General features: G+C 29.4%; 2 protein-coding genes and 1 long non-coding RNA gene across 4 annotated transcripts in view; 1 reads left to right on the top strand and 2 right to left on the bottom strand.

Annotated features, from left to right (window-relative positions):
- The window catches only part of Nmdar1 (glutamate ionotropic receptor NMDA type subunit 1), a 47,198-nt gene that overhangs the window by 5,893 nt on the left and 27,900 nt on the right, over nt 1-13,405 (bottom strand). For both annotated transcript variants that reach the window (XM_075289446.1, XM_075289445.1), the window contains exons 5-12: nt 13,146-13,348; nt 12,906-13,071; nt 12,740-12,845; nt 6,710-6,870; nt 6,102-6,318; nt 2,449-2,869; nt 1,660-2,088; nt 1,425-1,597 (exon numbers count right to left, since the gene is read on the bottom strand). In XM_075289446.1, coding sequence (XP_075145561.1) covers nt 1,425-1,597; nt 1,660-2,088; nt 2,449-2,869; nt 6,102-6,318; nt 6,710-6,870; nt 12,740-12,845; nt 12,906-13,071; nt 13,146-13,348 — 1,876 coding nt within the window. The remainder of the gene's footprint in view (nt 1-1,424; nt 1,598-1,659; nt 2,089-2,448; nt 2,870-6,101; nt 6,319-6,709; nt 6,871-12,739; nt 12,846-12,905; nt 13,072-13,145; nt 13,349-13,405) is intronic.
- On the top strand, nt 4,155-4,800 carry LOC142237678 (uncharacterized). Its single transcript, XR_012722545.1, has 2 exons — nt 4,155-4,358; nt 4,414-4,800. It is a non-coding gene; the product is annotated as an uncharacterized LOC142237678 (long non-coding RNA).
- LOC142237668 (uncharacterized) lies at nt 4,378-5,227 on the bottom strand. Its single transcript, XM_075309065.1, has 2 exons — nt 4,822-5,227; nt 4,378-4,762 (listed from the first exon to the last, which is right to left on the bottom strand). Exons 1-2 carry the CDS (start codon nt 4,920-4,922, stop codon nt 4,402-4,404), a joined length of 462 nt encoding a protein of 153 aa, XP_075165180.1. The 5' UTR covers nt 4,923-5,227; the 3' UTR covers nt 4,378-4,401.

The following is a 13,405-nucleotide window of genomic DNA, read 5'->3' on the forward strand; positions in this document are numbered from 1 at the left end:
TAGATTTGTAGATTGGTAGAATTGTTTATGTTTTGGTAGATTTTGCAAAATATTCCTCTCCAACGATGTGGTACTTCACAAATTTTCTATAGAAATAAAATTTTGACAAAATTTTCTATAGAAATAAAATTTTGACAAAATTTTCTATAGCAATAAAATTTTGACAAAATTTTCTATAGAAATAAAATTTTGACAAAATTTTCTATAGAAATAAAATTTTGACAAAATTTTCTATAGAAATAAAATTTTGACAAAATTTTCTATAGAAATAAAATTTTGACAAAATTTTCTATAGAAATAAAATTTTGACAAAATTTTCTATAGAAATAAAATTTTGACAAAATTTTTTATTGAAATAAAATTTTTTCAAATTTTCTATGGAAATAAAATTTTGACAAAAATTTTCTATAGAAATAAAATTTTGACAAAATTTTCTATGGAAATAAAATTTTGACAAAATTTTCTATAGAAATAAAGTTTTGACAAATTTTCTACGGAAATAAAATTTTGACAAATTTTCTACGGAAATAAAATGTTGACATTTTCTATAGAAATAAAATTTTGACAAAATTTTCTATATAAATAATTTTTTTCAAATTCTCTATGGAAATAAAATTTTGACAAAATTTTCTATGGAAATAAATTTTTGACAAAATTTTCTATGGAAATAAATTTTTTACAAAATTTTCTATAGAAATAAAATTTTTACAAAATTTTCTATTGAAATAAAATTTTTACAAAATTTTTATAGAAAATTTTTTTTTCAAATTTTCTATGGAAAAAAAATTTTGACAAAATTTTCTATAGAAATAAAATTTTGACAAAATTTTCTATAGAAATAAAATTTTGACAAAATTTTCTATAGAAATAAAATTTTGACAAAATTTTCTATAGAAATAAAATTTTGTATAGAAATAAAATATTGACAAAATTTTCTATAGAAATAAAATTTTGATTAAATTTTGTATAGAAATAAAATTTTGACAAAATTTTCTATAGAAATAAAATTTTGACAAAATTTTCTATAGAAATAAAATTATAACAAAATTTCTTATGAAATAAAATGTTGACAAAATTTCCTATAGAAAAAAAATTGATAACATTTTCTATAGAAAAAAAAATTCACAACAATTTTTATAGAAATAAAATTTTGAAAAAATTTTCTATAGGAATAAAATGTTGACAACATTTTCTATACAAATAAAATTTTGAGAATATTTTCTATAGAAATAAAATTTTGATAATTTCTATTGAAATAAAATATTGCAAAATAAGATCTTGTTTTTTTTTAGTTTGATAAGTTTTTGTTAAAAATTTCTCCAAATTTTGTTAGATTATTTTTGGCTCGAGTTGCAACCGTGTGGGGGTCCCTAGTTCTTGGGAAAAAGCCTATTTATTCTAGATATACTTTCTTAATTACTCACTTTCATGAAACTCCAGAATTGTTAATGTCACTGAATCTGTCCAGGGGGAACCCTTTTGTAATCCAATACCATAGCCACTGCGGCCAAAAAGTTCTCCGGCAGTTACCAACTCGCAATCTTTGGAAGCTTCATATTCCAAACGTGATGAGTCCCATATAAAAGCCATTAATTTCCTATTGAAAAAGGGGAAACCATTAGATTCCTGTTTGACTTCAAATCCTTTTCAAATACTTACCCTTTTTTAACATCTTCTATGGCCTTCTCGGCAGTATCATAATTATTAGCCTCCATGGTACGATACATATTCGATAATTCCACTTGACGTCTAAAATACATATCCACCGATGATCCTTTGACAGTAGCGCATGTTAAATTCTCCATAGTATTACGAAGACGGGCATCATTAATGCCACTCAATTTCGTTTTTGGACGCTCTAACACGAGGAAAGCAGCCAAGTTGGCAGTATATGAAGCGACAATGATCATAGCAAAGCCGGCCCAAACCATGCCCAAAACACGAGCCGAAAAACTTCGTGGTGTACCCTCACCAATGCCACTGTTAAGTAGAACACCCCAAGCAAACCATATGGCAGAGCTGAGATTCAAAGCTTTCTCTTCGTGGCTATCAACGTGAGAGAGTTTAAAACGGCCAAAGGGAGAAAATCTAGATAAGAAATCCGGAGAGAGAGAGGAGAATAGAATTAATAGGACAATATTTTCTTCGTTTAGTAGGTATAGGTGCTCTTTATAGAAGATGTGTTAAAATTATTTGATTAAGAAAAAACATGCCCACTTTTTATATATACTCGTTTACAAAAATTATTCTCAGTTAGAAAGAGAGAAAAAAGAGAAATCTTAAAAAACTATTTCAGAGATAGACTAAAAACCGGGAGGAAGAGAACTTTACATTTACTTAAAATGAACAGAATTATTAATAAAAATTTCAACTTAGTTTATAGCCAAAGAAGTGGAGAGTTAAAGAATATTTAAACCATGCTAAATTTTCTTTTCTCTCAATGCTTACCTATCCAATAGATACAGAACCAAAGCCACCACATGGACTGACACCACTACCAATATCCACAGCGTGTTGCTAAATGGCTGCAAGAAGGACACTAAAGTACTCGAACGTGATGGTTTCTTTTCGAGTATTGTAATGCCTTGATATTTGAATGGCTTCGAAAATTCAATATATTCCGCACGCTCTGGATTAATGGTCAATGGTGCTACAATCATGTCGGCTCTTTCATTCACCAGTTCTCCAATGAGACCGGTCCATTCTTTTTTCGGTGGTGTTGAGAGTACTGTGCCACTTGTGGAATTTTTCAATATATAATGGCCAAATTGTCCATCCGGTGAGAGACCAAGTTCAAATGTGAAATTTATACGCTGTGATAGAGCCTTAAGTAGATCAATGCAATAGCCGCGACAGCAGTAATCATTTTCTGAAAATAGAAAATTGTTTATTAGTTTTTGTTCATTGAAAACGGGCCAGTTCTGTGAGAGGGGGCGTTACTAAGGGGAACTACTATTACCTATATACCTTCTATCCTAACCAAACTCTTGAGAGGGCGAAGCAGTTTAGGGCAGTATTAGTGTTGTAAATTTTGATTACTTTTGACTACTCGTTACTTTTGAATTGAGTACTCGTTACATTGTGGGTAATTTTAGTAAAATTTTCTTCTTTTTAAAATTTAAAAACAGTATAGAAAAACAGATTACATTCTCCAGTTTTATTCTAGTGTTATAAAATGTGCTTTTGTAGATATATGGGTCTCGTTAGAAAAAGATTTCCACAAATCATTCAAATTTGTAGAGCCAACTTTGTATTCACTATCCGGTATTTTTTTCTTCAGGGTATATCTAGATGGCATTGTGTATTACTGATGCTTGCAATTTGAAAACTTTTTAAATCCATCATTTTCTACCATTGACAGTGGATGCAAATATTTAGTGATCATTTATATTGTGAGATCCAATGTTTAAATTTTCCGAGGGTTTTTGAATAAAACAACAACATTGGAATAAAACAAACAATTGGATTGAACCAGCTGAAGTCCACATTATTGTTTAACTATTCGCATGAGACGTTGTATCCAATGAACAGTTTGATTTTTGGTATCCATGTGATTCTTTAAATTAAAGCTCCCACCTACACTAAATGCAAATTTTTTCAAATGCAAACGTTTTTGAGAAATCAGATACATTTTTCACTTTATTCAGAGGTGAATCCATATATCCTTTTCGTGTCATTTTAACTGATAAAACGATTTTCCAAAACTTGAATTAATATTTTCCAAGAAGTCAAGAATTTTACTTCCAAACCGCCAACTTGCTTGCCGTCAGAAGAAAAAAAAACTGGTATTGGAGATATTGAGTACTCATTTACTAGTAACGAGTACTCAAAAAATTAGTCAGCAACGAGTACTTGTAATCAACTACTCGTTACTTTCACAACACTATGCCGTATTTCGCTGGCTCTTGTCCCCAAATTTGGATGCTTTTGTCCCCAAATTGGGATGCTTTTGTCCCCAAAAATCCCCAAAATATTTCAGATTTGTCCATAAAGCTCGAATAATAATTGTATAATTAGATATAATGCATTTGGACGTCAATTGCCTGTTTCGGTATCAGGCTAACATGTAATATAATAAGCAACGATGAGCCCGTCGTAAAACTAGGAAAAACACGACTAATGTACGCGTTAGAATTGTTGTTGTATCCTGGGGGTTACTCTGTATTGCGATGCGTAAGAAAAATTGTCGCGAATCGAGTAATTGGTACTCAGTAATTCGTTTTCGTATCTACCTTGCGCATCTAGTTTTCGCAAATCTGGCATCACCGCACTCTATAATGCGAAAGCGTATGTCAAACTCGTTCGTTGATCGCAAAAATCGTGCGCAAACAAAATAGCAATCGCAAAGTAACAAATATGTAAGTAAGCACAATTAAATTTTTATATTTGTATCTAAATTGTTTATTGTTTTAGGGAAAAACCAAAAAAGTTACAGACACAGCAACGTCCGTTCCAAACTTTGGTAGACTTTATGGTCTCTTCCGCAGTTACCTCAAATTGTATGTGCTTGGGACAAAGTATTCGTTCAATCACCTCGCAAACTTCTTTTAAGCAGCGCGACATAGATTGCTCTGATAGTCCTAAAAGATGGTCTTGGCCGATTTGGTGTAGATAACCACCTTGTCCAAGCAATTTCAAAGCAGCGGCCACTTTTATTGGAGTTGGAATGGCTGTGGATTTATTTGGAACGACGAGGTCGTCTTTAATAGCGTTTAATACATACATAAACGCATCTTTATTAAGACGAAAATTTTGTATAAATCTATAAAAATGAAATATTCGAAAACGTTTGCCACATAATTTGAGTTTCCATTTTCTTACCCGTGGTCACTTAGGGAGAGTATATTTGACCGATCTCGCAAAATTCTTCTTGTAATTCGTTCATGTTCATTTTCTTCAAACCATAACGCTATCGAATCCATAATTATTAGTTTTTGTTATAAACGATTAGCAAGTTTTAAAAACACACACACCGAACGGAAGATTGTTTAAAATGTTTTTATTTACAATTTTTTGACATTTCTTTTTATCATTTTCGTTATTGTTTACATTGTGCAGCCAGCGTTGTCATATTTTCGCTTTATTTTGCTAAAGCGTTACCATATTTTCAGTTTACTTTGCGAAAGCGTTTGCGCAAGTGATACAGAGTACCGAATTGTACTCTTAACGCATTTAACTATCGCATCGCATTTGCTTTCGTATCGCAATACAGAGTAACCCCCCTGGAAACCAGTTTCTGTTAATTGTCATATGTTGTAGTTGACTGTAGAAGCAATAAGCATTGTTCGACTGTTCACCACTTAGGTGAATTCTAACAAATTAGCTTTCTAGAGATAAATTTCGTGTTGTTGCATTACTATGTAACAAAAACGAAATAAAAATAAGATTAAGGGACTTGTAAGTTATATGAAAAGATGATGTACAGTGGGGGAAGATATTTCAATTTGTAAGAGGAAATTTCCCAAATGTTTTCTCCATAAGGAGTTAGCATAAAGGGCCCAAAATTGAGTTATCTCTCCCAGCCAGATCTATACTAAAGGCTGTGGAAAGGTTCATTCGCCCGAACCGAAACATGTACAGTCCAGGCGTGTATAGATTTGTATCTGGCGTTTTCTTTTCAATGGCTCTATTAACCATGTTCCTTAATCTATATCTGTCCATAAAGCTCGAATAATAATTGTATAATTTCAGATTTTTTTGAAAATCATTGATATAACTATTATTCTGAACAGATTTCGAAAAATCTCAAAATTTCTGTAAGTTCCCCACCAAATCCCCAAATTAAAAATATCGTCCTCATGTACAAAAAAATATTCCAAATTTGGGGGAAAATCCCTAATACTGGCAACACTTACGCGGAATTCTAAAAGCTCCTTTTTGAAAAGTTGCTATAAACAGTATTTTTATATACAAATGCATATATGCGACCACCTAACGGAAAGACGTATTTTAGCCACTCTAGTGAAGACATTCATTTAAAGAAGTGTCAGCATGGTTCAATCTGCATGAAGGAATTCTATCACAATTAAATGTTTGCTCTTGTTTTTATAGTGTAGGTACATGTATCAATTATAGCTACTAAACATCTTCTATATACTTACCAACTCCATTTGTATTGTTGAATAAAGGACATGGCACTTCATCGTCCATACAATTTACTTCATCATCTGTCAAACGTCTCACATAGACAAATGGTTTTTCCTCAATTGTCAATACTTTGAGATGTGTAGGTATCATTATACCCTCAGGTTTTTTCTTTTGTCGACCAGGCCATATAATTTGACCGTCATCGATCTTCAAACGCATTTGAGCTTTATTCTGAACATAAAAAAAAATAGATCAAATGGAGCGATAAAAATGGAAACCACATAAAAACCTACAAAAAAAAAGTGGAAACCTCATTTTTGTACATATTAAGACATGGTCACACTGGACTAATATTTGACACAAAATCATCGAATATTTTTTTGCACATAGTGGATAACTTCTTCAGTTATTTCAAAAAAGTTCTACAATGAAACCTCTTAGAATTGGACACCCATGGTCACCTAAATTTGTTATGAGAGGTTAATTTTAATGTGATTATATAGAGGTGTCCGTTTTTTTAAGGGTCCAACTTTGGAAGGTTTCACTACAGTTTGATACTGATTATAGTCAAATATTTGCCTAGCTTGACCATAACTTCCCTTAAACATTTGATCATTCTTACCGTATCATAGTAGAATTTACCAACAACATGTCTTTTTTGTTTGGGTCTCATGTTGATAACATCGTATCCCGCATAGATGCGATCTCCATTGTCATCAAAAGCCACTTGCCCAGTTTCACCAGTTATATTACGTGTCTTTAAATAATGGAATAGACGTTTACCTAAGGAATAATGTAGGAAATAATATTTAGTTGGATTGGAAAAACAGTATTTAGTAGAATCACACAGAAAAAACTGTTTTATGGGAAAAGGGAACTATCTACTACGTACGAAAATTGAACTAAATTTTACTACACTTTTTGAAATGTCGATATTTACGACGGTTGCCACTCGAGCCAAAAATAATCTACTAAAATTTAGAGAAAATTTTACCAAAAAAGGTACCAAACAAAAAAAAATATTTTGTCAAAACTTCATTTCTATAGAAAATTTTGTCGATATTTTATTTTTATAAAAAAATTGTTTCTATAGAACATTTTTTCAAAATTTTATTTTTATAGAAATTTTTTTCAAAATTTTATTTTTATAGAACATTTTGTTAAAATTTTATTTCTATGGAAAATTTTCTTTCTATAGAAATTTTCTCAAAATTTTATTTCTATAGAAACTATTCGCAACATTTTATTTCTATAAAAAATTTTGTCAAAATTTATTTCTATATTTTATTTTATTTCTATAGAAAATTTTGTCAAAATTTTATTTCTATATTTTATTTTATTTCTATAGAAAATTTTGTCAAAATTTAATTTCTATAGAAAATTTTGTTAAAATTTTATTTCTATGGAAAATTATGTAAAAATTTTATTTATATAGAAAATGTTGTCAAAATTTTATTTCTATAGAAAATGTTGTCAAAATTTTATTTCTATAGAAAATATTGTCAAAATTTTATTTCTATAGAAAATTTTGTCAAAATTTTATTTCTATAGAAAATTTTGTCAAAATTTTATTTCTATAGAAAATTTTGTAAAAATTTTATTTATATAGAAAATGTTGACAAATTTTTATTTCTATAGAACATTTTGCCAAGATTTTATTTCTATAGAAAATTTTGTCAAAAATTTATTTCTATAGAAAATTTTGCCAAAATTTTATTTCTATAGAAAATTTTGTCAACATTTTATTTGTTTTGTTTTGTTATTGTTGTTTTTTTCTTTAATCATTGTTGTTGTTTTTGATTTCATGCATTGACTAAACTACAAGTGTAGCTTAACCAACAGAGGAAAAGAATGTTTGTCAAATTTATTTGGGAAAAGCCCTATAGACTGCAAGATGGTTGGATTGAAGCATGTTTCGGAATTACCACATTCCTCATCAGCATCCACTACTTGTAGCAAAACTATCAACCAATTATCAGAATAAATTCAGGAAGTTCACTAAAACCAAGTGTATTGTATCACAATGGACTGAATAGTCTAAGTGAGCCTGATACATCGGGCTGCCACATAACCTAAAACCAAAAGTGAACAACACTTGAACCTTCAAAAAAAATGTTTTACATGATAGCCGGCGTGCGTCCATCCAACCATCTTGCAGTCTATAGGGCTTTGCCCAAATAAATTTGACAAACATTATTTTCCTCTGTTGGTTAAGCTACACTTGTAGTTTAGTCAATGTATAATTTTAAACTGAAATCAAAAACAACAACAAAATTTTATTTCTATAGAAAATTTTGTCAAAATTTAATTCTGTACACCCAGAGAAAGGTTTGGTTGAAATTCGATCACGACAATAAAAAGATAGTTGAGGCTTATTAGTTTTAGTTCTATGAACCATATGTCAGTTATTTCTTTTACTTATAACCAATAAAATATCAATACAGTCAAATGCTAGTACTCACGACCAAATATTGGTTGTTATAAATCTATTAATTAAAATCAACTTTCATTCTCTTCCGTACTGTTGTGTTTCCAGATTTATTTTTTAAAATTGTCTTGGAAACCGACAGAAAGTTTGTACTATAAATAAATTGGTTGTGATAACAAATTTGGTAATTATTAGTGAGACATGTTGCTGCAACATTTATTTGGAAAAAGTGTCATGTCTCGAAAATTTATTGAAGACAAGGAAAATTCCTAATAGTTTATTGCTTGAGAAAGTTGAGAAATTATAGAAAATCCAGGAGCTTGCGCACAGTTATGACCAACTTTATTAAAAGGATTGAAGGTCAATTCTTTAGATGGTCCTTCCTATACCAAAGGTAATGCTCATCAAAAAGTTAGTTTTTTCTGTTAGCACTGGATGCAACATTTGTATGGGCTATCCAGAACATCTCATCAGTGCAACAAAGATAATTGAGTATAACAAGATTAAGCATTGTGCTCTTATAAAGAGAAAACAAATGTCAAGGTGTAGAGGGCTATGAGAAAAAAATTGTTTTATTTGTCATTTTTTTCCAAAGCAGCTCTGCCCAGGAATAAATTTAAACGGCAATATTCACATAAAACCATAATGAATATTCGCTTTAATATACACATACGTTTTAATTTTATACAATCGTTTTGGTATTGCTTTTGTGGGATTTTATTCAGAAATTTATGAAAAACACAAATGTTATGATATTTTCCGACGCAAACGGCAGTACATTTGAGAGACACGTCGACGCAAACTTTATGATATTTTGTTGGCAGAGTCCTCTGGTGCTTCAGTTTTGCTATGACAAGACTGCATCTTCTTCTCAATTATCTTTGAGTGCAAGTCGTGCCGATGTTGCCAGATTGTATTTTGATAAAGTGACGCTTCTTCGATTCACAATAGCAATTTATTGTGACTAATTTATCGAAAAACATGACATTCGCAGCAGTAAATATTTATTACTATTTTGGCATTTCATACATTAAAAATGCAAAATTTCACTTCTTTTCTGTGATTGTTTTTATTTCTATAGAAAATTTTTTCAAGATATTATTTCTATAGAAATTTTTATTATTTCTATAGAAAAATTTTGTCAAAATTTTATTTCTATAGAAAATTTTGTTAAAAATTTTTATTTCTATAGAAACATTTTGTCAAAATTTTATTACTATAGAAAATTTTGTTAAAAATTTTTTTCTTAGAAAATTTTGTCAAAATTTTATTTCTGTAGAATATTTTATCAAAATTTTATTTCTATAGAAAATTTTATCAAAATTTTATTTCTATAGAAAATTTTGTCCAAATTTTATTTCCCCAAACGAAATATCATGGGTTCAAATCTATCATTCCAATATTGCAATGTCAATAATGAATTCTCTTTTAATATTTTTTATGAGTCGTCAAGACAATGAGTGTACTGCAAAACGCTGATTTTATATCCATCGAGTCGATTTTATTTTAACATTTTTATAAATAACAGAATTGCAGTTGTTTTCAATCCATTTTAGTTGTGGTTTTATTACAGCGTCATGTTAGTCATTTAATAATTTCTCAGATATTGTAATGTATTTGATATGAACCTGAAATCTGAATGACACTTCGCCTTTGAAACGTAAGATATCCACGTTATGATAAGTAACAGACAAAAAGAATATATTCCTGCTCGAGTTCCGATCCAAAGAAGCGGAAAATTGCAAAAATGATATATTTAAGAGCAAGTCACCTTTCAATTTAAATTTAGAGTATTTTATACTAGGACACTAAACATAATTTATTTTTCATCTGTTTTCTTAATGTAATATCAAAGTCCTTCACAAACATTTTAACAACAAATGGAAATTTCAAATTCAATCTTGAGTTCTAGTAAAAATTATCGATTATTTCAAGTAAAAAGCGTTCTAAACCGTTTTGTCTTTATATTCAAGCTATAAAAACATCGAAGCTTTATAGCCTAGTTACAAATCGTCGAAGATGATTTACAATTCCAATTTTTAGGGACAAATGGACTTTGGTTCTATAGAATTTTCTTATAAGTGAATATTTTTATAGCGAATCTCCTGATTCTAAAAACAAAATGGATTCATTCCCCTCCTCGACTGATTCTATTCCATTCGGTTTCATCTCATCACATTTGTCTAGTGTCCCCTTTGCCTAAGTCCTCCATCCAGTGGCCTTGAAGAAAGCGAGTATATTTCTCCGGCTGCATTTTCACAAATAGGTAATAGTCTGAAAGAAATAAGAACCCAGTATCTTGTTTCTTCTAAAATATAATGCTAGACACTGGCACAGAAACTTGTAGGAAACTTCCGGAGCCTCAATAGGTTAGGTTAGGTGGCAGCCCGATGTATCAGGCTCACTTAGACTATTCAGTCCATTGTGACACCACATTGGTGAACTTCTCTCTTATCACTGAGTGCTGCCCGATTCCATGTTAAGCTCAATGACAAGGGATCTCCTTTTTATAGCTGAGTCCGAACGGCGTTCCACATTGCAGTGAAACCCTAAGAAATGTCAGCGGCATTACTGAGGTGGGATAATCTACCGCTGAAAAACTTTTTGGTGTTCGGTCGAAGCAGGAATCGAACCCACGACCTTGTGTATGCAAGGCGGGCATGCTAACCATTGCACCACGGAGCCTCAATAAGGACAAGTGAAGCAATGGGATAAGTAAAAATTCAAAATTCTCCGCTTAAAATCGAAAGTGTCCCCATATCCTGGAAATATGGAAATAGATTGATTTAATTCTTGTATTTGGTAAATAAACACAGTTGCCACATTTGGTAGAATTCTACCAAAATTGGTGGATTTTTACTGTTTTGAAAATTGGTAGAATTTTTTATGTTTTGGTAGATTTTGCAAAATATTCCTCCCAAAAAAATAAATAAAATTTTTGAAAAAATTTTCTATGGAAATAAAATTTTTGAAAAAATTTTCTATAGAAATAAAATTTTTGACAAAATTTTCTATAGAAATAAAATTTTTGACAAAATTTTCTATAGAAATAAAATGTTGACAAAATTTTCAATAGAAATAAAATGTTGACAAAATTTTCAATAGAAATAAAATTTTGACAAAATTATTTATAGAAATAAAATTTTGACTTAATTTTGTATAGAAATAAAATTTTGACAAAATTTTCTATAGAAATAAATTTTTGACAAAATTTTCTATAGAAATAAAATTTTGACAAAATTTTCTATAGAAATTTTGACAAAATTTTCGATAGAAATAAAATAAAGTTTTTAGATTTTGCAAAATATTTCTCCCAAAAAAATAAATAAAATTTTGACAAAATTTTCTATAGAAATAAAATGTTGACAAAATTTTCTATAGAAATAAAATTTTGACAAAATTTTTTATAGAAATAACATTTTGACAAAAATATTTATAGAAATAAAATTTTGACTTAATTTTCTATAGAAATAAAATTTTGACAAAATTTTCTATAGAAATAAATTTTTGACAAAATTTTCTATAGAAATTTTGACAAATTTTCTATAGAAATTTTGACAAATTTTCTATAGAAATAAAATTTTGACAAAATTTTCTATAGAAATTTTGACAAAATTTTCTATAGAAATAAATTTTTGACAAAATTTTCTATAGAAATAAAATTTTGACAAAATTTTCGATAGAAATAAATTTTTGACAACATTTTCTATAAAAATAAAATTTTGACAAAATGTTCTATAGAAATAAAACTTTGACAAAATTTTCTCTAGAAATAAAACTTTGACAAAATTTGCTATAGAAATAAAACTTTGACAAAATTTTCTATAGAAATAAAATTTTGACAAAATTTTCTATAGAGGTAAAATTTTGACAAAATGTTCTATAGAAATAAAATTTTAACAAAATTTTCTTTACAAGTAAAATATTGACAAGGTGTTGTTTGTATAGAAACAAAATTTTAACAAAATTTTCTATGGAAATAAAATTTTGACAAAATTTTTTATAGAAATAAAATTTTGACAATATTTTCTATAGAAATAAAATTTTGACATAATAAATTTTTTTTTGCTTAGTAGTTTTTTGGTAAAATTTGCTCCATACTTTGGTAGATTATTTTTGGCTTGAGAGGCAACCGTGAAAGTAAATCGCTCAGCAAAATCAAGAGGGTTGACTAACCATGGTGATTGGATCGTAGAGAATATTAATTCTCAAACATATCTTTACCTGATTCCCAATTAACTCCAGAATCATCACAATTCTTCGGTGGTTCTGTTATTGTTTCATTTTGCATCATTTCTCTAATGGCTGATGCCAAGACATAAACTGAATCCTAGAAAATTAAAGAAGAATTTATCTAAAAATCTAAAAATGTTGCAAATATTCAATTTACCATCAAATGAAACTTATCGCTGTTTACATGCTCCAATTGTAAGCCCAAAACACCATCTGGTATATTGGTAGCGTTTAAGGCCTGTTCCGTAACAATCCAAACATGACCGGCTTCGGTCATATTAAAGGTAGCAGCATCTCGGAATATAACCTGGGCATCTTCAGTGCTAAGAAAGGAATTGCAAGGAAATATATTCGTTAAACAATTAAATTTTTAATCTCTATGAAAAAAGAAACTTACCTGGCATAAACCAAATACACTCGACTTTGAGCCGTTTTCATGTCTATCAAATGTTCAGCAAAACTTTCCAATTTTGGTTCAAATTCTACAATCATTTCCACGGTGGCTTTAACATCGATATCATCGTAATAAGTCTGCGAGGTAGTTTGGAATCTACCCAAAATAGCACGACCATCAGTATCTGAGCTATGTATGATTATCACCTATAGTGAGGGGGAAGATTTCAATTAATCTCCTATCGTTTGAAGTTTTCTATCACT

This window comes from Haematobia irritans, chromosome 1 (genome assembly GCF_050003625.1).
Source record: "Haematobia irritans isolate KBUSLIRL chromosome 1, ASM5000362v1, whole genome shotgun sequence".
In the NCBI taxonomy this organism is placed as follows: domain Eukaryota; kingdom Metazoa; phylum Arthropoda; class Insecta; order Diptera; family Muscidae; genus Haematobia; species Haematobia irritans.

What these genes read in the sequence shown, in the direction of transcription:
- LOC142237668 (XM_075309065.1), bottom strand. Translation starts at nt 4,922, where the DNA reads ATGGATTCGATAGCGTTATGGTTTGAAGAAAATGAACATGAACGAATT. An exon ending in CTCTCCCTAAGTGACCACGG is followed by an intron (nt 4,763 to 4,821) that starts GTAAGAAAATGG and finishes TCATTTTTATAG; the next exon opens with ATTTATACAAAATTTTCGTC.